General features: G+C 47.8%; 1 protein-coding gene across 5 annotated transcripts in view; it reads left to right on the top strand.

Moving 5' to 3' along the window:
- ZNF185 (zinc finger protein 185 with LIM domain) overlaps positions 1-24,816 on the top strand; it is a 215,351-nt gene that overhangs the window by 98,794 nt on the left and 91,741 nt on the right. For all 5 annotated transcript variants that reach the window (XM_088452925.1, XM_088452938.1, XM_088452932.1 and 2 more), the window contains 4 exons: positions 1,037-1,111; positions 2,867-2,935; positions 13,860-13,937; positions 17,109-17,186. In XM_088452925.1, the coding sequence (XP_088309051.1) occupies positions 1,037-1,111; positions 2,867-2,935; positions 13,860-13,937; positions 17,109-17,186 (300 nt within the window). The remainder of the gene's footprint in view (positions 1-1,036; positions 1,112-2,866; positions 2,936-13,859; positions 13,938-17,108; positions 17,187-24,816) is intronic.

Here is a 24,816-nt window from a genome sequence, read left to right as displayed (position 1 = left end):
CAGTTGCAGCTCCTCTTGCTTCTGAAGGGAAGAAATTGAATGGCAATGGGACATTTGCACGTCGGCAACGTTCAAGTGCAGACTTACAATGATGATGGCTGTGAAACCAAACATGCGTATAAGGGCTGTGCTGCTCAGAGATTCATACAACTTCACATACCGCTGTCTTATGTCCGCTCTGCAGCTGCCCGAAAGTGTCTTGAAATCTCTATAACTAATGAAAATTTGCTCCAAATTTCTGCTTCTGTAATTTGGAATATTGAAGTGAATCAGAGTAATTGAATAATCTTCCTTCTGCCTAAATAAATAATATCTGTATATTTCTGTAAGATTTGGGCCGAGCAACTATTACTTATTTTTATTAGCTGTTCATCAGCTGAACAGACTGTTTGGGGGCCCCTGTAAACCAGCTTCATTTATTAAATTAGGGCAACTATAGTTGTGCAATTTGGTCCTGCAGATCTGTGGTCAAAATTGGCCACAAACCTGGTTGCTCTTTAATAAAGAATAGAGTTGAAAGTAAAAGAAAGGGTTAAAACTTCCACCATTGCGCATAGGCCTTATGTGATATCTGCCAGAGCCGTAACTAGATTTTTTAGTGCCCTGTGCCAGAAAGAGCATTGGCGCCCCCTCATTTTTCAAAGGGACATAATGCACCCAAAAGAGGGCCATGGCCTCATGGGGAAGGGCCAGGGAAGAGATAGGAGAGGCCAGGAGATGCTGGGGATGAAATAAGAGGAAGTTACAAGCAAGAATGATAATAAATAGAAATCTGACAGGCCCAAACAGCGCCCCCTGACCTGTGGTGCCCTGTGCGATGGCACCAGCCGCACTACCCTATCTACGGCCCTGATATCTGCACGACCGTGTACTGTAACATTTTGGAATGTGTCCAAGTAATATTTATATATAGCAGTTATCAATACCTGTAACTTGTATTACCTGTACATCTGTCTAACTCAGCATCAGTCCCTCCTCCCCACATCAGCATGAGATGCATAGCCAGTAATATCACACTGTTTGTTTTCTCTGACAGGGTGAGGACAACAGAGAAAAAGAGTGACTCCCTCCCGAACTCACTAGCGTCCTACCTGTATAATGACGTCAGCAGGTAATCTGCACACACTGCTGTAACATCCATTTATCCTTCAGTACACATGCATGTGCTATCTCATAATAACACAACGGTGACTTTACATTATGTGATCAGTATTGTCTATGTTCTATCAAATTGACTGACCTTATGGGATGAGATGTATCAAAGTGTCTAAAGAGGACAGGTGGAAAAGTTGCCTATAGCAAAAATGAGCTTGTAGCTATCTTTTTCTAGAAAGTACTTGATAGATGACAGATAGAAGCTGATTGGTTGCTATGGGTAACTGTTCCACATGTCCTCTTTATAAGGTTTGATACAGCTCCCGCTATATGTATAAGGAAAAGAGAAGTACGGGCGTTGCCGAGTCGTGCGCATTTCAAACGCATTACATTTCAGATACATTAGTGACCACATGAACAGTACAATTCCTGATACTTTGCTTTCCTGGACAACATTCTCACTATCCAGGGGTGGAACAAAATCCTTTTATAGTCTATTTCACTAATATGCCCTAATGGATATTGTAGTGCACCAAGGCCCATCTCTATAATATCACACTTTAAATGGAGACAAGAGGGTTTATTTACGAAGTGTCGGGTTGTGTTTTTGCCTGATATTTAAAAGGGCATTGCTTGTACTAGCTATACATGGCTAGTAAAAGCACTGCCCTTTTAAATATCGGGCATAAACCATACTTGCCTACATTGTATTTCTCTTTTGCGGGAGACTTGGGGAGAGGAGAAAGATCGGGTCGTGATGGGGGTGGGGCCTTACATCTTGCGTCATTAGGCCCTGCCCCTTCGCGGTAAATTGCCGTGATGGGCGTAAATTTGCTTAAGGGGCGGGGCTAAATGACGCGATTCATGCAGAATTGCGTAATTAAGCCCCACCCCCTACACAGAGACCCGCGACTGACGCGGAAGTTCTCCCCATTCTGTCCACTTCACTAGGAAGTGGGCAGAAAGCGGGAGAGATGCCTACCCTTCCGGGGGTGCGGGGGGTTACCCGAAAAATCGGGAGCCTCCCGCGAAAACCGGGAGGGTAGGCATGTATGGCATAAACACAAACAGAATTATTGGATTTTGTGACCTGACACTTCGTAATAAACCCCCAAATCCCTCTTCTGTAGAAGCCACTGTTGGCCAGATTTGGTACTGCAGTGTCTATACAGAAGCTATAACTATGTGCCAGTGACAATTATTATTATGATTCATTATTTAGTAAGTCATTCACATCAGTATCTGTCTCAGTAGATCTTACAGTGTAAATTACTATACACACTACAGCCAATTTAGTTACAAGACAATTAATCTACCACTATGTTTCTGAATAATGGAATCTATATAGAACAGCCAGAGTTAATGAGGAAAACATACAAACTCCACACAAGAGACACTTGCATCCTTGTCGGATTGGAACATAAGCCCCCTGTGCTACTAACTACTGCACCACCATAACAATGACATACTTCATGAAAATCAATCTGAATTGATCAACATCAATGTTGTATTCAGGGGCTAAATCGCACATTTACTAACACTTACAAATTTATATAAAAAAATTGTCTGTTAGTGAACGTGTAATTTAGCGCCTGAAACACAACATCGAAGTTTGGATTGATTTTTTTAATTGATTAAAATCACCCTCTAGTAAATTTACCTCATGGCCTCAATGTCTATTTAGTTGCTATAAATGTAAAGATATATCAATGATAAGATAAGTAATATACAAAGCAGCTCATCAGTTAACACAATCTATTTTAAACCACAGAGAGGCGCCCAAACCTGCAGCAGAGAAAGAAACATCAACAACAAGAACAGTAACTACAAAGACAGAAAGGTAATAGATGCCCTCTAATGCATTCTTAAGGTGGGTACACACCTTGCGATATATCTGCAGATGATGGTCATTCATACACACTGAACGGCCATCATCTGCATGCTGCAACAGGTCTGGCCGGGCTAGAGGCGGGTCGGGGGCGTGTCCCCCACCCCCCTGCCCGAGGCTGCCGCTACATGTGTCTGCAGACCGCCCGTACACACCTGCCGATGGACAGATATGTCTGCAGACATATCTGTCCATTGGCTGTGCAGCACAGCCAATGCTATATGTCTGTGATCGACGGTGTTCACAGACATATCACCTGGACACACTGGCCAACGGGGGCATGACATATTGACCGATCAACTGATCAGCCAATATATCGGCCAGTGTGTACCCACCATTACACATTAGCTCTTACAAGGGCGATGCTGCCGGGATGAAGGAAGAGGGTGCACAACCATCACAGCCATTTAGTAGCAGACAATACACATAAAATAAGCAATATAAAAAAATGTTGTTTATTTGGGTTTCATTAAACCTACTCCTTTATTGGCCCAAACTTGGTGCCCCTATATCTGGTCTTATTGGGACAATTACTGAGGATTGCTAAAAGTACTCCTTGATTGTTCTGATCACACCTTGTGACACCACACAAGCACTAAGGGTTTAGTTCAGAGATGTACGCTAATCCGTGGTTAGCGCACACCTCAGATGGTAAGTGATCTGCGCACAGATTTCCCCCAAGTCTTTGTCTGATTGACAGGAGCATTTGGGAGGCGTTCCCGGGAGCGGAGGCGTGTTGTCCCCATTTTCTGGTAATGCTGAGACCAGGGTCTGTGTCCATGGACACAGACTTACCGGCCTCGCAAGCCGCCAGGACCCAGTCAGGCTGCGGTAAATTTCAGCTACCGCAGCCTGGCCAAAGGGACAACCATCACGACCGATGGTCACGATTGTTCCGATGGTGATCCCAAGCTGAAACCTCAGTCGCAGCTCTGGGATCGCAGATGCAGCAAGGAGTTGTCAGTTTCCTAAAGACACCTCCTGCTGCATTTGCATTTGAGATGGACGGAAATGCCCAGCCGCTTGTGTATGGCGCTACAGAGTCCAAAAATATCTGTAGGTATTATTTATTTATTACCAGTTATTTATATAGTGCATACATATTCCGCAGCACTTTACAGAGAATATTTGGCATTCACATCAGTCCCTGCTCCAGTGGAGCGTACAATCTATGGGCCTGATTCAGACCCGCTCGCGAGCGCTGAGCGCTCGCAAGCGGGTCGATGTTGCCCAAGTGCGCATGCGCACGATGGAGGCGGCTCCGTCGTACGCATGCGCGAGACCCGAATAACGACGGGCAAGCCGTCGTTATGGGTCTCGCACCAAAAGGGGCGTGCTGTCGATGGTGATTGACAGCCCGCCCCCTTTGGTGGGCGTGCCGGGGGCGTGGCTGCCGAGACGGAGGCGTTTGGGGCCGGCCCCAATGTCAGTGGTAGTGCTTTTGGCTCTGATAGAGCCAAAAGCACTCCAGGGCTTGCGGCAGCGAGACCCTACCGCAAGGGTCTCATCGCAAGCCCCATCATTTTGGCTGCTCGCTATAGCTGTGGGTGGTCACCCACAGCTATGCGAGCGGCCAGGAGGCCGCTCCAAAAATGAGAAGGGACGGCCCTGATTCAGAGCGAGCGCTCTGTCAGAGCGTCCGGCTCTGAATCAGGGCCTATGTTCCCTACCACATGTACACACACATACTGTACACTAGAGTTACATTTTTGTGTCTGGCCAATTAACCTACCAGTATATTTCTGGAGTGTCGGAGGAAACTGGAGCACCTGGGGGAAACCCACGCAAGCAAAGGGAGAATATGCAAACTCCACACAATTAGGGCCGTAATGGGAATCAACCAATGACCTCAGTGCTGTGAGGCAATAATGCTAACCATTACACCGTCTGTATGTCAAATAGTCAAGATCATGCACACGCCAAAGGCGCACATGCAAAAAGGGGTGTGGTCTTATGCCCGATAGGCCACGCCCCTGGCAGCGTACTGTGGAGGTAACCGTTAAAGGGAAAGAAGAAGCCAGAAAAATATTAAAAAAAAAAAAAAAACAGATACACATAAAATACATTAAAACAAGCCAGATGCACATAAAAAATGCTGAAAAAGCCACATCCACAAAAATACACATCCCCCCATGTGTCAGTCCAGCCCCTCCATGTGTCACTCCAGTCCCCCTCATGTGTCACTTCAGCAGCCTCTCGTGCATCACTTCAGCCCCCCATGTGTCACTCCAGCAACCCCCTATGTGTCACTCCAGCAACCCATATGTGTCACTCCAGCAACCCCTATGTGTCACTCCAGCAACCACCATGTGTCACTCCAGCAGCCCCTCATGTGTCACTCCAGCAGCCCCTCATGTGTCACTCCAGCCGCATTTGTCACTCCAGCAGACCCTCATATGTCACAACAGCAGACCCTCATGTGCCACTTCCGCCCTCCCCTTCCCCCCCTCTCTCCCTGGGCCGTTCCAGTCCAGCCACCTTCCCCCACACTCCCTCCCACTTCACGAGCCACTTCAGCCCCTCACATGTCACAAATAAAATAAAATAAAAACAAATAAAAAACCCTCACAGCTCTTACCTTGTTGCGAACTGTCTGTGTCACGTAGGTAGGCTCTGACGTCTGCAACCACGTCATTCTCATGGCTGCAGGTTCAGTCACAAGTTGAGCTCCGCCTCCTGTTGCGGTGTGACGTTGCCATACATGTCTCCGTAGCCGTGCAAATTGCTGCACCAAAGGATGAGCCTCCTCTGAACAGATGCGCGCCTATCAGAGGAGGCAGTCAGTGTCAGTCAGGGAAGCCGCATCAGGACAATGGAAGAGCCTCATGTGGCTCAAGAGCCACAGATTGGCCACCCATGCTCTAGAGCAGTGGTTCTCAAACTCGGTCCTCAGGACCCCACACAGTTCATGTTTTGCAGGTCACCCAGCAAGTGCACAGGTGTACTCATTACTCACTGACATATTTTAGAAGATCCACAGGTGGAGCTAATTACTTCACTTGTGATTTTGTGAGGAGACATGGAAAACATGCACTGTTTGGGGTCCTGAGGACAGAGTTTGAGAACCTGTGCTCTAGAGGAAGAGAAAACTCCTATATTTGAGAGTACCATACTACTGCTCATTCATTATAAAGCCTGCCTTTGCTTCCTCCCCAAGAACCTATGCTGAAGTATCATTACTAGTGGCACATTATAGCTCATTTGTTCATGTACTTTGTAAGTCGCTGCGGAACCTATGTGGCGCCATATAAATAAAGGAAAATAATACTCCAGGACCATATGTCTACTGTATATAGTTGCTATAAATGTAAAGGTATATCAATGAGGAGATTAATAATATACAAAGCAGCTCATCAATTAACACAATCTATTTTTCTTATTCAGGGTCCATAGGGATCCACAGGTATACCTTTGGGTTTAGGTGGAGGTTAGGACAAGACAGTTAAAGCTGTGGACTCCCAGGATGCTCTGGTCCTTTCCCCTATACCCCACCCCTAAGTCAGAGGACCTTCAGTTAGTTCTGGTGTCTGCAGGAGTCAGACCACCATTTAGACAGTGGGCTGCTTTAGGCAGCCAATGAGCTGTTATTTCTTTGATTTTAATAGTTTTTACTTATTTTACCACTGAGTGTTCACCATGAGACTGTCCATGACATGTCTGTGCTGACACTCCATCACCCCTCCGGGCGTCGCGATTCCAGTTCCATGTGGTACTCTCGACGGGTTCCTGGGCTCCTTGCTAGCTGGCCCCGTGGGATGACCGTAGACTGCAACTTGGATACAGGGGACAGGTAAGGCGGGTTACCGCACGTGGGCAGTCTTTCCTCCGGTCTCAGGGGAAAGACTTCAAGACGCTGAGTGTCTACCCCTGGGTAGTCCGCATGCTCCACTAAGACCACCAGGGTACATATGGTGCGGGAAACCAGTGTCCCTGTGGTCAATAATCAGACAGGGGAGGTCCGCTTTCCCTGTTTAAGCGGCCCCTCCCCCAACTCAGGGCACTATTTCACAGGGTCTAAGCCACTCTGAGCTGCATTTTCTCCCCGGCCACGCCCCCTCAGAGGTCTCCGGCGGCCATCCTCTCCAAGGCTCAGCCACAGCTCTCTCTGGGAATGCAAGGTCCGGGTCCCCCTACATACCTCTCCCTTGAGCCAGGTTATGTAGCGCAATAGCCTACCAGACATTAGAGACTGAGTAGTTGATCTTAGTGCCAATTGTGCAGTTACTTTTCTGCATTGTATGCGATCTGCTAGAGCTGTGGGTCTGTTTGATTTTTTCATATGCTGTCAAACTTTGCCTATCACTTTTCTCTCTCTGTGTCCCTAACAATACCGGTGTATTAAGGGTCCATATACTGTACACTTCATTCTCACCGGAGTTGTGAAGTTATCACATACTGTGGCAGTTGCACTATACATAGTGCCATAAATGTGCTGAAGTTCTACAGCCTAATACAGGCTTAAACAGGCTATTTATATTGTTTCCCCATTGAGTTTGGCTTTTTGTCACATACTCAGTGGTTGTATACTGCCTCATACCATAGTGCTATACTACTCTGCAATATGTCTAGCATATGCAAGAGTAGCAAAATAGCTGCTGCATCCACACTGCTCTCATGTAAATCATGTGCAGCAGGATTAAATGAGGATTATTTAATCCAAGAGGGACCTTGTGCCACCTGTATAATACACCTGGCCCGTCATTTCCCCCAGCCCCTGTCCAAGAGCCCCCCTGGGCTTCCTTTACTCAGATGCTAAATACACTTGTGGACCGCTTAACGGGACCGGCAGTAATTACCCCTTCAGGATCTGCGCTGTTCAGGCTGCCGGCGTTGGGATTTCGACCGCCTGGCTCTCGTCCACCGGTCATTCAATTCCATCCATGGCTGTTAAAAATACATTACAGGGTGAGAAATCACTACCAGTAAAAATAGGCGTCCTCTGTTTTCCTCTCAGTCCACGCTCCTCTCAGATTCTTCAGGAGAGGCCAATTTATCTACTACTGAGTCTCCCTCAGGGGAGGAGGAACTGCAGGCAAAGATTAATATCCCTGCCCTAGTACGAGCGGTTAAAGATATACTTCACATAGAAGATGATGAACCCGCTCCAAAGTCAAAGCACCCTCTTCTTAAAGAGGAAAGGGTTGTTTCTGCAGAGTTCCTTATATCTGATCAGCTACTTGAACAAGTGATGGCTGCCTGGCAGACACCCCGTAAAAGGTTTCAGCCACATAAAAGACTAATCCATTGTTATCCTTTTCCAGCTGATCATTGTACGAAGTGAGAGACTCCTCCAGCAGTCGACTCTCATATCACATGGTTGATCAACAGGTCTACTTTACCTGTTCCGTCTGCCTCGCTGAAGGATCCCACGGATAAAAAGGTAGAAGCTTGTCTGAATTGTATTTATTCTCTTTCAGGAGCCTTTGCTTGCCTATCCATGGCTATTGCTTGGGTGGCTAAAGCAATTGAAGGCTGACAGACACCCTTGAGGAGTTTCTCCCTCAGTACGCCTCTCAGTACATGCTTTCCCTTGTTGCCCACATTAGAGATGCAGCATCATATATAGGCGATGCTACTCTCCTGCACAGTATACCTCCAGTATATCGTCCATGTCAGTGTCCGTCCGTCGCTCTCTGTAGCTGCGGTCCTGGAAGGCGGATGCAGACTATAAGAAGGCCTTAGAATCGCTCCCTTACACGGGGGACATTCTTTTTGGCCGTGACTCGGAGAATATCGTCACCTCTTTGGCGGCCTCTAAGACTGCTTTTCTGCCATCTGCAGCGGCTGCTAAATGGACAATGGGCCTGATTCAGAGCCGTTCGCTATTTGCGGTCGTTCGTTCAAAAACAAGGGGTGGCTATTCAAATGATCCGTTCGCAAATTGCAGTCTGTTCACACCTCTAAGTCTGAACGAGCGAGCAAAACATACGCTCGTTTATTTGATAAAAACGCCCCCTGGCCGCACGCACCATACGTCATGTCCGCTATTTATTAGATTAATCGAGTACATCGTACAGCGTATGAACTGCTCGCTATTCTTGTGGTTGGTGTTTTCAACCGCTATTTTGCGAGCAGTTCTGAGTTAAAAAAAAACAAGTGACGTGGTCAATGACGCTGCTGTATTAATTATGCACTCCCTTAAAACGCCCGTTTTGACCTTTAAGCACGCCTGCGAACGGATCTCCACTCCCCGTTTTCAAGCACCTTCCCCTGTTACCACCCACATACGCCTCATTCTGTCACTCAAAATAGCAGGCACTCGCTATATTGCGTACAAATGATTTTCGGCCGCACTGACTGGTTCGCGCATGCGTACTAAAAACCGTACGCATGCGCAGATGTGCGAACATCGCTCGGAACGAGCGTACTGCCGCTAGCGAGTGGCTCTGAATGAGGGCCAATGTCTTTTAAAGTCTTTCGTCCCCAAGGAAAACCTAAAGTTCAGTCCTTTCCTCGACCGCAGGCTTCCTCTAGGTCAGCCAAACCTCGGTCCAAGCAGGCCTGGGCCACCCGCCGTCCTGCTGCTAAATCAGAGGATAACTCGTCCGCCTGATGGGATGGGCTACCTTCTGGGGGATCTCAAGGTAGGAGGCCGACTTCTCTTTTCCCAGTGTTGGTGTCAAATTACCTCTGTCACTTGGGTAATGGAAGTGGTCTCTTACGGGTACGTCCTCTCATTACTAAGACGACCACACCACCAGTTTTCCAGCATAGGCCCTTACTTGGACCCAATCAAGGCCCTGCTTATACAAAAGGCTATTCAGTCATTAGTGCAGGCTTGGGTGATAGTCTGGTCCCTCTCTCTCAGAAGCCGAATGGGGCTTACCGTCCTATTCTCAACCTCAAATCCCTGAACAAATTCATCAGGGTGCCCAGATTTTGGATGGAAAGCCTGCGCTCTATAAGTACTAGCTATGGATCCGAGAGACTTTATGTCACTGGACATTCAGGATGCTTACCTACATATACCTATAGCTCCTTCTCACAGCAACATTATCAGTTCCAGGCTCTGCCCTTTGGACTTTCTACAGCCCCACAGGTCTTTACCAAAATTATGATGGTCATGGCAGCTCATCTCCATTGTCAGGGAGTCAGACTGCTACCGTACCTGGACGACCTCTTGCTATTAGCACACTCCTCCGAGGTTCTTCAACACAGGTTACCATTGCCTTTCTGCTAGATCACGGCAAGTTAATCTACATTATTGAAAAAATAAATAAATAAATAAATAAAAATCCACCCTGGTTCCTTCACAAAGAATGATCCATCTGGGAGATCTCCTAGACTCTCAGGCTCAAAGAATCTTCCTAACAGCAGATAAGATATCCACAGTGCAACAACGTGTGCGCAGACTACTCCACAGTCGCCGGGTGTCCATTCACTCAGCAATGCAGGTCCTTGGATCCATGGTCTCCACCTTCGGCATGGTGGAATATGCCCGATTCCACTCAAGACCTCTGCAGCTCTTAATCCTCTGCAGGTGGAACAGATTTCCTCATTGGGCCTGATTCAGAGCCACTCGTAAGCGGCAGCTCGTTCGCTCCGAGCGATGTTTGCCCAACTGCGCATGCGTACGGATCGTTATACGCATGCGCGAACCAGTCAGTGCGGCCGAAATTCATGTGCTCGCAAAATAGCGAATGCCTGCTAATTTGAGTGACAGGATGAGGCGTATGTGGGTGGTAACAGGGGAAGGTGCTTGAAAACGGGGAGTGGAGATCCGATCGCAGGCATGCTTAAAGGTCAAAACGTGCGTTTTATGGGTGTGCATATTTAAAACAGCAGCGTCATTGACCACGTCACTGGTTTTTTTTTTTAGCCAGAACTGCTCGCAAAATTGTGGTAGAAAAAACCAACCACAAGAATAGCGAGCAGCTCATACCCTGTTCGATGTACTCGATTAATCTAATAAATAGAGGACATGACGTAGGATGCGAGCGGCCAGAGGGCGTAGTTTCCCAAAAAACGACCGCAAGTTTTGTTCGCTCGTTCAGACCTAGAGGCGTGAACAGACCGCAAACAGCGAACGGTTCATTTGAATAGCCACCCCTATTTTCTGGACTAGCGAGCGCAAATAGCGACCGGCTCTGAATGAGGGCCATTGTCTGAAGTCTCAGATGATGGTTCTCTGGGCCTGATTCAGACCCACTCGCAAGCGCTGAGCGCTCGCAACCGGGTCGATGGTGGCCCAGAGCGCATGCGCACGACGGAGCCGGCTCCGTCGTGCGCATGCGCGAGACTCGGATAGGGACGGGCACTCCGTCGCTCCGGGTCTCGCAACAAAAGGGGCGAGCTGTCAATGTTGAGTGACAGCTCGCACCCTTTGGTGGGCGGGCCGGAGGGGTGGCTGCCCAAACAGAGGCATCCCCATGAGAACGCCTGTCATTTGGGGGCGGCCCCACTGACATCACAAGTGATGTCAGTGGAGAGCTACCGGCTCTGTTAGAGCCGAAAGCTCTCTGGGGCTTGCGACCACGAGACACTACCACAAGGGTCTTGTCACAATCCCGATAGTCGCGATGGTCTTGACCATCGCGATCATCATCATGGCCGCTCGCTGTAGCTGTGCGACCGGGTCTGAATCAGGGCCTCTCTCCAAAGGTTCGTCTGTCCCTCTCATGGTGGTTACAGACATTTCACCTAACCAGAGGTCGTCCCTTCTGAGCCCTGGACTGGATGATTCTAACGACGCATGCCATTCTCTGGAGTTGGGGCACGGTGACGGCCCACACTCCTTCCAGGGCCGCTGGACAACGGTCGAGACAACTCTACCAATCAAATCCGAGCAGTATACAAAGCCCACACTCTGGTGCAGCATATTCTTCAAGGAAGACCTGTGCAGGTACAGTCCGACAACGTCACAGAAGTAGCCTACCTCAATCACCAAGGAGGCATTCAAAGTTGGCCAGCCATGTCAGAAGTGGCTCACATGGGCAGAAAAATACCTTCCGGCAATCTTAGCCGTGTTCATTCCCGGAGTTCTGAATTGGGAAGCGGACTTCCTCAGCTGTCATGGTGTACAGGCCGGGGAATGGTCTCTCCACCCAGAAGTGTTTCAACTTCTTGTGGACAAGTGGGGCCTACCAGAGATGGACCTCATGGCCCTCGACACAATCACAAACTGATGGTGTACGGATCGAGGACAAGGGATGCCACGGCAACCTTTGTAGAGGCATGGTCCATAATGTGGACTTTTCGCCTGGCGGACCTGTTTCCTCCAGTCTCTCTCCTTCCTTGAGTTCTTCAGAAGTTCAAACAAGATGGAGGCACTGTCCTGCTGGTGGCTCCAGCATGGCCCAGACGACATTGGTAGTCAGACCTTCAGAGCCTCTCCATCTGCTGCCTCAACGGCCGGATCCGTTGTCTCAGGGTCCTTGTCTACACCCGGACTTGGGTCGCCTATCTTTGACTGCGTGGCTCTTGAGACATCCCTCTTAAGATCTAAGGGATTTTCTCAAGCAGTAGTACAGACTATGCTCAGGGCGCGTAAACCAGCTTCTGCCTGGATATATCACAGACTGGCAAACTTACTTCCAGTGGTGTAAGTTTTTTTAGGGTTTCTAGAATCCCTGCCTTCCTTCAGGCTGGACTGGACTTGGACTTCAACTGGTCTCACTTAAAGTTCATGTCTCTGCTTAGTCTATCTGGTTCCAATGCAAAATTGCTACACTGCCGGATGTTCTCACCTTTGTACAGGGTGTTCTCCGCATTCAACCTCCCTTTGTTCCTCCTGTGGTTCCTTGGGATTTGTCTGTGGATCTTCAGGCTCTGCAGGGCCCTCCTTTTGAACACCTGGAATCTGTGAATCTCAAATGGTTAACAGCAAAGACAATCTTTCTTCTGGCTATTGCCTCTGCCTGTAGGGTGTCAGACTTGGGACACTGTCATGTCGCTCCCCGTTTCTGATTTTTCATCCAGATAGGGCGGTTCTTCGTACTCGCCCTGGTTTTCTTCCCAAGGTGGTCTCTAAATTCCATATCAATGAGGAAATTGTAATCCCGGCCTTCTGTTTACCCGATCTTTCGGCTGGTGAGGCTTCCTTGGATGTGGTCCATGCCCTCAGGATCTATGTGGACCGTACCTGTTCCTTTAGAAAAACAGATTTCACTTTGTCCTCTATAGATTCCACAAGAAGGGCTGGCCAGGTAACAAACAGACCCTGGCTAGATGAATTTGCATGGCTATCTCTCAGGCCTACTTGCAATCGGGTCTCTCTGTGCCAGCTACCATCACTGCTGATTCCATGCGCTCTGTGGGACTTTCGTGGGCAGCTTGCAGTGGCGCCTCAGCTGAACAGCTTTGTATGGCAGCCACGTTGTCCACACCTTTCTGTGGTTCTATGCCTTTGATATATTTGCCTCTCAGGATCCTTCATTTGGGCACTGGATTCTCCTGTCAGCTCAGGAGCGTCCCCGCCCTTGAATACTGCTTTGGGACATCCCCAAGGTTTCCCTGTGGATCCCTATGGACACTGAAGAAGAATATTAGAGTTATGGTAAAACTTACCTTTGTTAATTCTCTTTCTTTGAAGTCCATTGGGTCCACAGGGTACCCGCCCTGACGCCCATGGCTTCTCTGGGTTGATTGTCCTGGTCACCGGTCTCAGTCTCCCTTGAGTGAGAGTGTGTTTCTTCTGTGTACCAGTCTTCCTTCTCTCCTGTCCTTCTACTGCCATTGGCTTGCTAACTAACTGAAGGACCTCTGGCTTAGGGGTGTGGTATAGGGGGAAGGACCAGTGCATCCTGGGAGTCCACAGCTTTAACTGTCTGGTCCTAACCTCCACCTAAAACCCAAGGTATCCCTGTGGACCCTATGGACTTCGAAGAAAGAGAGTTAATAAAGGTAAGTTTTACCATGACTCTCATTTTAATCACAGTGATAACAAAGAGGCTCCCAAACCTGCAGCAGAGAAAGAAATATCAACAACGAGAACAGTAACTACAAAGACAGAAAGGTAAAGGATGCCCTCTGATCCATTCTCCAAAGCTGGGTACACACTGGAGCAATGTTGTTGACAAATTAGGTATATTGGGCCTGATTCAGTAAGGATCGCAACTGCGATTGTAATAGCGATTATGCACGCAGTCTCATTGCGGTAGAATATAAGATTTGATACAGCTCCCGCTATATGTATTAGGAAAAGAGAAGTACGGGCGTTGCTGAGTCGTGCGCATTTCAGACGCATTTCCACTGTGAAGATTGTTATTATTATATCACTTGTGATTCTGTAAGGTAATCTGGAAAACATGCACTGTTTGGGGTCTTGAGGACCGAGTTTGAGAACCTGTGCTCTAGTCCAATATTTTGCCCCAATGAAGCCTTATGCCAACCTGTAAACCTAGTTCAAGCCCTAAAAGTATCCAGAGTCATAAAAGAGCTCTGATGTCCCCAAACTAATAGCTGTATGTTAGTGATATTGTGGGAAATTATTTTTTTGTGTTATTAAAACCAGAATCAGGGGCCCACTATTGTGATCCTTACCCTCAGCCCACTAATGCATGGTATTCAGCTGTCTTATTATTCCAACTAGTAATCATTTGTCCCTGGAAATATCCTTATTATACATTAGTGACCACATGAACAGTACAATTCCTGATACTTTGCTTTCCTGGACAACATTCTAACTATCCAGGGGTTGAACATGGCAATCAGGGCTGCCATCAGAAATTGTGGGGCCCGGCACAGATAAAACATACAGGGCCCCCCCTTCAACCTGACACACACAATATATATATATATATATATATATATATATATACATACACATAGATATATACACATAGATATATATATATATATATATATATATATATATATATAGGTCCACCCCTTGCTGTATACAGCAGCACACTATACACAGACACACACTTGCACAGCAGCACACACTGATGTAATACAATACAGTGCCATTACCACAGCAGTCGGGAGTGAGTGGGTGTAGAGGGGCTCTTCCTCCATCTTGCTGTCCATGTCCTCTGCTTAATGGGGCTGATCACGTCGCTGGAGTGATAGACCCGCTGGCGGCCGCTCACCTCACACGTTGTGCGTGCCGTGCAGCTCTGCCATGATGCCATCTAACCTTCCAGAGCACCACCCAGTGACAAACGCAGGATTTCTAGAGGGGGGTTTCCAAATGCTTGATTTTAGAGTGAGTGTGGCCAGTCCATGAAGAGGGCAGAATTAGCATTTAACCAGCTTTAATATGCGTCATACAAAGTATATTGTGTCATAATTCCAACATATAGAGGACCAGCAATCACAGTAACCCATTAAATGCGGCAGTATGACCATCCTGCCTGAGCTGAATGTTTTTATTTTAGATGTGAGAACCATTCCAGAGCATTAGAGCAAATCCGGGAGTCTGGGGGAGCAGCAGAGGAACCTAGCACTGCCCTAGACATATATGTACATATTGGGCTATGAAGCAGCACATCCCTAACAGTGAATGTTTTCCAGATCTTCTAGTTGGTGCACAGGTTATTTATTACTGACTGATACATGTTAAAAGATCCACAGATGGTGCTAATTATTTAATTTGTGATACTGTGAGGAACATGCAGCACTAGTAAAATTACATTACTATTTCTATTGTGGTCATGGTGTGGGCTGGGGAGGGGGCTTTCCAGGCAGACGGAAACCCCCCTGCGTTTGCCTATGCCACCGCTGAGGAACAAGTGTCTGTTCCTCACACATCGTCTACTGTTGGCTGCTGTGTCACTTCCGCCAGTGCAAGCAGCAGTGTGTGGACTGTGCGAGTCAGGGGAGCCTGCAGCGCGCCGATGTTCCACTCCAGAGTCCCGACTCTAATTATCAGCATACTGATTATCCGCACACTGCCGGGCCCCCCAATGAGCCCGGGCCCGGTACATTAGTACCGGGCAGTACCCCCTGATGGCGGCCCTGATGGTAATGCTAGGCCCCATAGCAACATTTTGGGGTGGGCCTGGCAATGGGGTTTCACTGAGCATGTGCTTCACCCTCCTATAGTCAGAGTGCTGGCCTCAGGAGGGTGTTCTGATATTGCCGGCTCCCCTGAGATCTGCGCCCCATAGCACCTGACCCTGCTGTAGTGACAGTAGTTACGCCAATGTCACTATTTTTTTTATAGTTGACTTTATAAAATTACATTAATTGAAGCAGATTTTTAATGCAAAAAAACAAAAAATTGTTTAATATAGTCAATTTCACTAATATGCCCTTTTGGATATTGTAGTGCACCAAGGCCCATCTCTATAATATCGCACTTTAAATGGATCCAAGGGGGTTTATTTACAAAGTTTCGGGTTGTGTTTATGCCCAATATTTAAAAGGACATTGCTTGTACTAGCAACACATGGCTAGTAAGCACTGCCCTTTTAAATATCGGGCATAAACACAAACAGAATTATCGGATTTTGTGACCTGACACTTTGTAAATAAACCCCAAATCCCTCTTCTGTAGAAGCCACTGTTGGCCAGATTTGGTACTGCAGTGTCTATACAGAAGCTATAACTACGTGCCAGTGACAATTATTATTATGATTCATTATTTAGTAAGTCATTCACATCAGTATCTGCCTCAGTAGATCTTACAGTGTAAATTACGATACACACTACAGCCAATTTAGTTACAAGACAATTAATCTACCACTATGTTTCTGAATGATGGAATCTATATAGAACAGCCAAAGTTAACGGGGAAAAATACAAACTACACAAGAGACACTTGCATCGTTGCCGGATTGGAACATGAGCCCCCTGTGCTGCTAACTACTGCACCGCCATAACAATGACATACTCCATGGGGTAAATTTACGAAAGGCTTAATTTAATCGATTAAAAATCAATCTAAATCGATCAACATCGATGTTGTATTCACCAGTAAAATCGCCCATTTACTAACATTAAAAATTGATATTAAAAAAATAGTCTGTTAGTGAAAGTGTGATTTAGCGCCTGAAACACAACATCGATGTTGATCGATTTGGATTGATTTTTTTATTGATTAAAATCGACCTTTAGTAAATTTACCTCCATGCCTCAATGTCTATATAGTTGCTATAAATGAAAAGACATACTGTATCAATGAGAATATAAGTAATACACAAACAGCTCATCAAATAACATAATCTGTTTTAAATCACAGTGATAACAAAGAGGCGCCCAAACCTGCAGCAGAGAAAGAAACATCAACACCAAGAACAGTAACTACAAAGACAGAAAGGTAATAGATGCACTAGTCTCTAATGTATTCTTACACATCAGCTCTCTGCATACAATGGTGATGCTGCCGGGATGAAGGAAGAGGGTGCACAACTGTCACAGCATTTCTAGCAGACAATACACAATACATGTGATAAAATAAGCAATTGAAACAAATCCATTTAAGTAACAAATGTTGTTAATTTGGGTTTCATTAAACCTACTCCTTTATTGGCCCAACCTTGGTGCCCCTAAATCTGGACTTATTTTATGACTATCACTGAGGGTTGCTAAAAGTACTCCATGATTGGCCAATTAACCAACCAGTATATTTTTGGAGTGTGGGATGCCCCCTGTAGTAGTGCCCCTATAGTAATGCCCCCTGCAGCAGTGCCCCTATAGTAGTGCCCCTATAGTAATGTCCCCTGCAGCAGTGCCTCTATAGTAATTCCCCCTGCAACAGTACCCCTATAGTAATGCCCCTTGTGTCAGTACCCCTATAGTAATGCCCCCTTCAGCAGTGCCCCTATAATAATGCCCCCATAGTAATGCCCCCTTCAGCAGTGCACCTATAGTAATGCCTCTTGCAGCAGTGCCCCTATAGTAATGCCCCTTTCAGAAGTGCCCCTATAGTAATGCCCCCATAGTAATACCCCCTGCAGCAGTGCTCCTATAGTAATGCCCCCTTCAGCAGTACCTCAATAGTAATGCCCCCTGATGTAATGCCCCTATAGTAATGCTCCCTGTAGTGCTGCTTACACAGGAAAAAAAAAGACAATACTTAACTTAAACCCCGCTCCTGCATCCACCGCCGTCCGGTCCGCCCGGCTGCTCCTCGGAACTATGGGAGAGACGTCACAACATCTCTCTCATAGTGCCCGTGGGGGGAGCCGGAAGCTGCCGTTCAGGAGAAAACTCCAGCCTCCGGCTACGGCTGCACTGCAGGGAAGGGGCCGAGCACCCGCTTGTAATAGAATCCCAGTGGGCGTCCGGTAAATGGAGCCTCCTTGCGGCGCCGGGTGCAGCAACGCTGTCGAATGCAGGGGCTATGGGCCCGGTGCACGCGCACCTCCAGTCCCCCCGGTCGCGGCCCTTCTCCAGCAGTCCGTCATGTGTCACTCCAGCCCCCTATTAGTCACTCCAGCAGACCCTCATGTGTCACAACAGCAGACACTCATGTGCCACTCCAGCCCTCCCCTCTCCCCGGGCCGCTTCAATCCAGCCATCTTTCTCCACACTCCCTCCCACTTAACGGGTCACTTCAGTCCTCCACATGTCACAAATAAAATTAAAAAAACAAATAAAAACCCTCACAGCTCTTACCTTGTGGCAGGCTGCCTGTGTCATGTAGGTAGGTTCTGGCGTCTGCAACCTCCTTGGCTGCAGATTCAGTCACAAGTAGAACTCCGCCTCCTGTTTGCTGCGTGACGTCACCACATTGCCCATACATGCCTCCAGAGCGGAGCAAATTGCTGCAACAAAGGACGAGCCTCCTCTGAACAGATGTGCACCTATCAGAGGAGGCAGTCAGTGTCAGTCAGGGAAGCAGGCAGAGAGCCGCATCAGGACAACGGAAGAGCCGCATGTGGCTCAAAAGCCACAGGTTGGCCACCCATGCTGTCTAAAGGAAGAGAAAACTCCTATATTTGGGAGTACCAGATTTCTGTTCACTCATTATAAAGCCTACCTTTGCTTCCTCCCCAGAAAAATATTGACACTGTTAGTGGAAACGCAGTGTATTTGTAAAAAATATTATCACCTTGTAAGTGATAGCGCAGTGTATTCGTAAAAAATATTGTGACACTGTAAGTGATAGCGCAGTGTGTTGTTCTTTTCTTCATAAAAAATCTTGTGACACTGTAGGTCATTGATACCGCAGTGTAATACTCAAAATTGGTACAAATTGACGTGTGTGCTGTACCTCACTTCATTCGTGTTTGTTCATATAGAGAACGATCAGTTGAGAGGAGAGCAGGAACCACATACTAGCGGTGGAACTGCTGCCAGTGCCACCAGTCATATTCATGATGATACTAGTTCATCTACATCATCTACTAAAGCCGATGCCCAATTGCATACAGGGCTTAAGTCAGGACATCTAAAATTAAGCAAGCAATGTTTTACAGCGTTAAAGAAAAAAATTGGAAAGCTAAGTTAGCTGCAGAGAAACAATTGGCAATATTCCATTTACTACACGAAGTGGCAAGGAAAGGATAAGGCCTTGGCCTTTATTTATGACTGGTGGTTCTGCATCTTATGATGATGTAAGCCCTTCTCCCTGTAGAAGTGTCCAAAAAATATAAATTGCTAAGGCAAATGAGCAACTGTGTGCTCAGAAAAGTCACAGATCCCCGAGGAGAGTCCTAGTGTGTTCGCGGTTGCCATGTGTGAGCCTAACCTTTCTAATACTGTACTTGAAGAGGATTCTCCTTCCACCATTTGTGTGCCCTCTGCAAATGTGGGGATGAGCAGCACAAGTCAACATGCTGAGGGAGAAATCGAGGATGTTTCTGTGGAATTGCACCAGGAGGATGAGGAGGATATATCTGTAGTTGGCGATAACAATGAGGATGTTGATTATGATGAGGATATTGATGCTGAGGATGTTGTTTGTGTAAATCACACAACAGTTGTTGCCCATGGTAGCAAAAAGCCCATTGTTGTCATGCCGGGGCAAAAGACAAAAAATCCACTTCTCATGTGTACAATTATTTCCACCCTAATCCGGACAACAGTTGTCGAGCCATCTGTAAAGTTTGCCAAGCAAGAGTGAGTAGAGGTAAGGACCTTAAACACCTAGGAAACTCCTCACTTTACGTCACTTGCAGCGCATTCATCAAATTCCAAAGTGTTTGCAAAATTCAGAAACTTTGGCTAAAAACGAAGCAATCAGTCCAGTGTCACATAGCGGCTTCCTTCTCTCTGTTAGATCCAAGCGCCTGCAATCTCCACCACCAACACCTGCATCATCAACATCCTCATTCGTGATCGGAAGTAGTCCTGCTGCATCCAATTTCATAAGCATGACTGACTCCTCTCCTATTCGTGATCCCTCAGAAGGATCCTTGAGTGCTACACCTGTTGCTGCTGCTGGGGGTGGATCTTCATCCCAGAAAGGGACCAAGAAGACTACTACTAGTAGTAATTTAAAAAAACAATTGAATATTAAACAATCCTTTGATAGAGGAAGTAAGTATAACAGCTGTCACCCAGTTGCACAGCAGATCACTGACGCCATGACGGCTGTGCTAGTATTAGATGGTGAAATAATAGAAAATGAGGATGATAGTGGGGAGGAAGTGCAAAAGGAGGATGAGGGGGAAATTTGTGTACTACCTGACGCTAATGTGGATGTTGATAATGAGGATGTTGTTTGCGTAAATCAGCCATCAGTGACAGCAGTTCTTTCGCATGAATCATGATAAAAAGAAAGCCAGAAAAGCAATGTCACACGCCGGCCTGGAGACCCCAGAATCAGACCCCGTCACTTACCTGTGCGGGCGCTGACCCGCGCTGTCTTCCGGCTCCCGCGCTGTACGCTCCTTCCTCTTCTCCCAAGGCAGTCTCCGCTGTTGTCCTCTGGAGGGTCCCGCTGCTGTGCTGCTCCCACGCTGGCTCCTGCTGACCGCTGGTCCCCGCTGACTACCTCCAGGAAGCGCTGTCCTCCGGTCCATGGGCGCGGCCATCTTGGATTGCCCATGTGACCCCACTACCACCAATGAGGAGCCTTCTCCTTCTCTCTCAGCCTGTCAGCTCCCAGTGTCCACTATAAAAGGATCCCCAATGCTCACACAAGTTGCCAGTGCAACTAGTTTCTTAGTTTAGCTAAGCAAGCCTTCCCACTGCGCTCCAGCCGCTCCACGTAGCCACTCAGCTACCAACGTCTACCTTCGGCTAACCAGCCGCTCCACGTAGCCACTCAGCTACCAACGTCTACCCACGGCTATCCAGCCGCTCCACGTAGCCACTCAGCTACCAACATCTACCCACAACTAACCAGCCGCTCCACGTAGCCGCTCAGCTACCAACGTCTACCCATGGCTAACCAGCCGCTCCACGTAGCCACTCAGCTACCAACGTCTACCCATGGCTAACCAGCCGCTCCACGTAGCCACTCAGCTACCAACGTTTACCCACGGCTAACCAGCCGCTCCACGTAGCCGCTCAGCTACCAACGTCTACCCACGGCTAACCAGCCGCTCCACGTAGCCGCTCAGCTACCAACGTCTACCCACGGCTATCCAGCCGCTCCACGTAGCCACTCAGCTACCAACGTCTACCCACGGCTATCCAGCCGCTCCACGTAGCCACTCAGCTACCAATGTCTACCCACGGCTATCCAGCCGCTCCACGTAGCCACTCAGCTATCAACGTCTACCCTCGGCTATCCAGCCGCTCCACGTAGCCACTCAGCTACCAACGTCTATCCTCGGCTATCCAGCCGCTCCACGTAGCTTCCTAGCTGCCTCGTTACTGCCGCATTCCTCAAACTCCTGTCAGTTCGCTGCACCCTCTCATGCGGAGAAACTTCATTAAGCCAAGTCTCCTCCAGCGAGCGTCTGCGCCAAGTAATACAGATCCAAGGCCCAGTCCGGGAACACAGCTCCTAAATTCCACGCTTGTGACAGTTTGCACTGGCCAGATGGACTCGGCAAGTGGTCAAGGATCTGGGATAGAAGCCTCGCAGGATGTACTATCCCGTCTGGAAAGACAGGAGACCTCTCAGGCTCAGCTGATCCAATTTATCCAAGATATGTCGTCACTCCTGGACAACATTCAGTCCTTACTGGCTCATCCCGCTCCCGCTGGCTCCCAAGCCGCCTCTCCTCCTGTGGTGTCACCTGCTCCTCCGGTTCTACCTCCTGCTCGTCTTCAGCTTTCCCCTCCGAGCAAGTTCGATGGCAACCCCAAATTATGCAGGGGTTTTTTAAACCAATGCGAAATCCAATTCGAGCTACAATCCGCCAACTTTCCGACGGCCAGAACCAGGGTGGCATATATCATCTCTCTACTCTCTGGCCAAGCACTCGATTGGGTCTCGCCCCTTTGGGAGAAGCTCTCCAACTACCCCGAATTTGTTGCTACATTTCGCAAAATCTTTGATGAACCCGGAAGGACCACTTCCGCATCAGCTGATATTCTACGCCTCCGTCAGGGCAGCAGGACCGTCGGCCAATACGTAGTCCAGTTCCACACTCTGGCTTCAGAACTCAATGGGAACGAGGATGCCCTCATCGCTGCCTTCTGGAGTGGCCTTTCTGAAAGGCTCAAAGACGACCTAGCTTCCCGTGACCTTCCAACCAGTTTGGATGGGTTAATCTCTCTCTGCAACAAGGTGGATCTCCGTCACAGGGAGCGTGCCTTGGAAAGAGGCAGATTTGATCGTGGAAGGCCACGTCCAGTTTCCCGCTTACCCTCTCCTCCTCTGGGCGAAGAACCCATGCAGGTCAACCGCTCTCATTTATCGGCTGAGGAGCGGCAGAAAAGGCAGAGGCAGAACCTCTGTATGTACTGCGGATCTCCTCAACATTTAGTTAAAACTTGTCCCATTCGTCCGGGAAACGCCTCCTCCTAACTTATGAAAGAGAGATTAAGTTAGGAGTTGCCATTGAATCACAAAGGAAGTCTGATTCCACCATCCAGGCTCATTTAAAGTGTCCTCGAGGTTCCAAAGCTGTATTAGCTCTCCTGGATTCCGGAGCGGCAGAGAACTTTGTCACTACTGAATTTGTCCAGAAGCATCAAATCCCCATGGAAGCGTTGCCTCGAGTCATCACTTTAACTGCCATCGATGGTAGTCGCATTTCTAGTGGAACCATCACCCATCGTACAACACCACTTAAACTTACCATTGGGGTGCTCCACTCCGAACAACTATCCTTCCTAGTGATTCCCAAAGCCTCTCATTCTTTAGTCCTCGGATTACCCTGGCTACAGTGACATTCACCTCAAATCGATTGGACCACCATGCAAATAATCTCCTGGGGTTCCAATTGCTTCAAAGGTTGCCTTCAGCGGGTAATACCTATCAGATCTTCCGTTGTACGGGATTCTACAGACCTGCCCAAAGCCTACGATGGGTTTCAGGACGTCTTTAGCAAACAGAGCGCAGACCTGTTACCTCCCCATCGTGATTGGGACTGTCCCATAGATCTGATTCCCGGGAAGAATCCTCCTAGAGGCCGAACCTACCCTCTATCTCTCCCTGAGACTCAGGCCATGTCGGAGTACATTACGGAAAACTTAAATAAAGGCTTCATTCGACCTTCCACGTCTCCAGCAGGGGCTGGATTTTTCTTCGTAAAAAACAAAGATGGTGGCTTGCGCCCGTGTATGGACTACCGGGGTCTTAATGAAATAACTATTAAGAATCGCTACCCTCTTCCTCTCATTACAGAGTTATTTGATAGAGTCAAGGGAGCCACAGTTTTTTCCAAACTCGACCTAAGAGGAGCCTATAATTTAATTCGTATCCGTCCAGGCGATGAATGGAAAACGGCCTTCAACACCAGGGATGGGCACTACGAGTATCTCGTTATGCCCTTCGGCCTCTGTAATGCTCCGGCCGTCTTCCAGTTTTTCGTCAATGAAATCTTCCGGGACCTCTTGTACAAGTGTGTGGTCGTTTACTTAGACGACATTTTGATTTTTTCTCAAGACCTCCAAACTCATCGAGACCAGGTCAAACAAGTCTTTCTGAGGTTGCGGTCCAATCAACTGTTTTGCAAATTAGAGAAGTGTCTGTTTGAGGTCTCAAGTGTACCATTCCTGGGATACATTATCTCCGGAACAGGCCTTCAAATGGATTCGTCAAAACTACAAGCCATTCTTGATTGGTCTCTTCCTTCTTCCTTAAAATCCATACAAAGATTCCTAGGATTTGCCAACTACTATCGCAAGTTTGTAAAAGGTTTCTCGACTCTGGTAGCTCCGATTACAGCCCTCACCCGCAAGGGAGCAGATCCAACTATATGGCCCGTCGAAGCTACCTCTGCATTTCAACTTCTTAAGCAAGCCTTCATCTCCGCTCCCATCTTAAAGCAACCAGACTCCACCCGGCCCTTTATCCTGGAGGTGGACGCATCCTCTGAAGGTGTCGGTGCAGTGCTCTCCCAGCAATTTAAAGATGAAAAACTTCTTCCCTGTGGTTTCTTTTCCCGGAAGTTTTTGCCCGCAGAGAAGAACTACACCATTGGATATCAAGAGTTACTCGCTATGAAACTAGCACTCGAAGAATGGCGATATCTTCTAGAAGGAGCTCATTACCCCATTACCATTTTTACTGACCATAAGAACCTCCTTTATCTTAAATCTGCAAATTGCTTGAACCCTCGTCAAGCCCGGTGGGCAATGTTTTTCTCCAGATTTAACTTCAAAGTCTCCTATCGCCCCGGTTCACAAAACCTCAAAGCCGACGCACTCTCCCGTTCCATGACGAGCAACCCTGATCTACCCATGGAACAGCCCCAACCAATCTTGAATTCAGCTTTCTTCGCCTCTACCCAATTATCTTCTATACCCCCGGTTGGGAAGACTTTCGTCGCTCCGGAACTCCGCAAGAGGTTACTGCATTGGGCTCATGCTTCCCGGTTCTCTGGTCACCTGGGTATGGATAAAACCCTAGAATTTATCCAGCGGTCCTATTGGTGGTC

The sequence above is a fragment of the Taudactylus pleione genome, unplaced genomic scaffold (assembly GCF_031769625.1).
Source record: "Taudactylus pleione unplaced genomic scaffold, aTauple2 ptg000039l, whole genome shotgun sequence".
Classification (NCBI taxonomy): Eukaryota; Metazoa; Chordata; class Amphibia; order Anura; family Myobatrachidae; genus Taudactylus; species Taudactylus pleione.
Note: the sequence above shows the minus strand (reverse complement) of the source record. Positions and strands in the feature narration are given on the sequence as shown.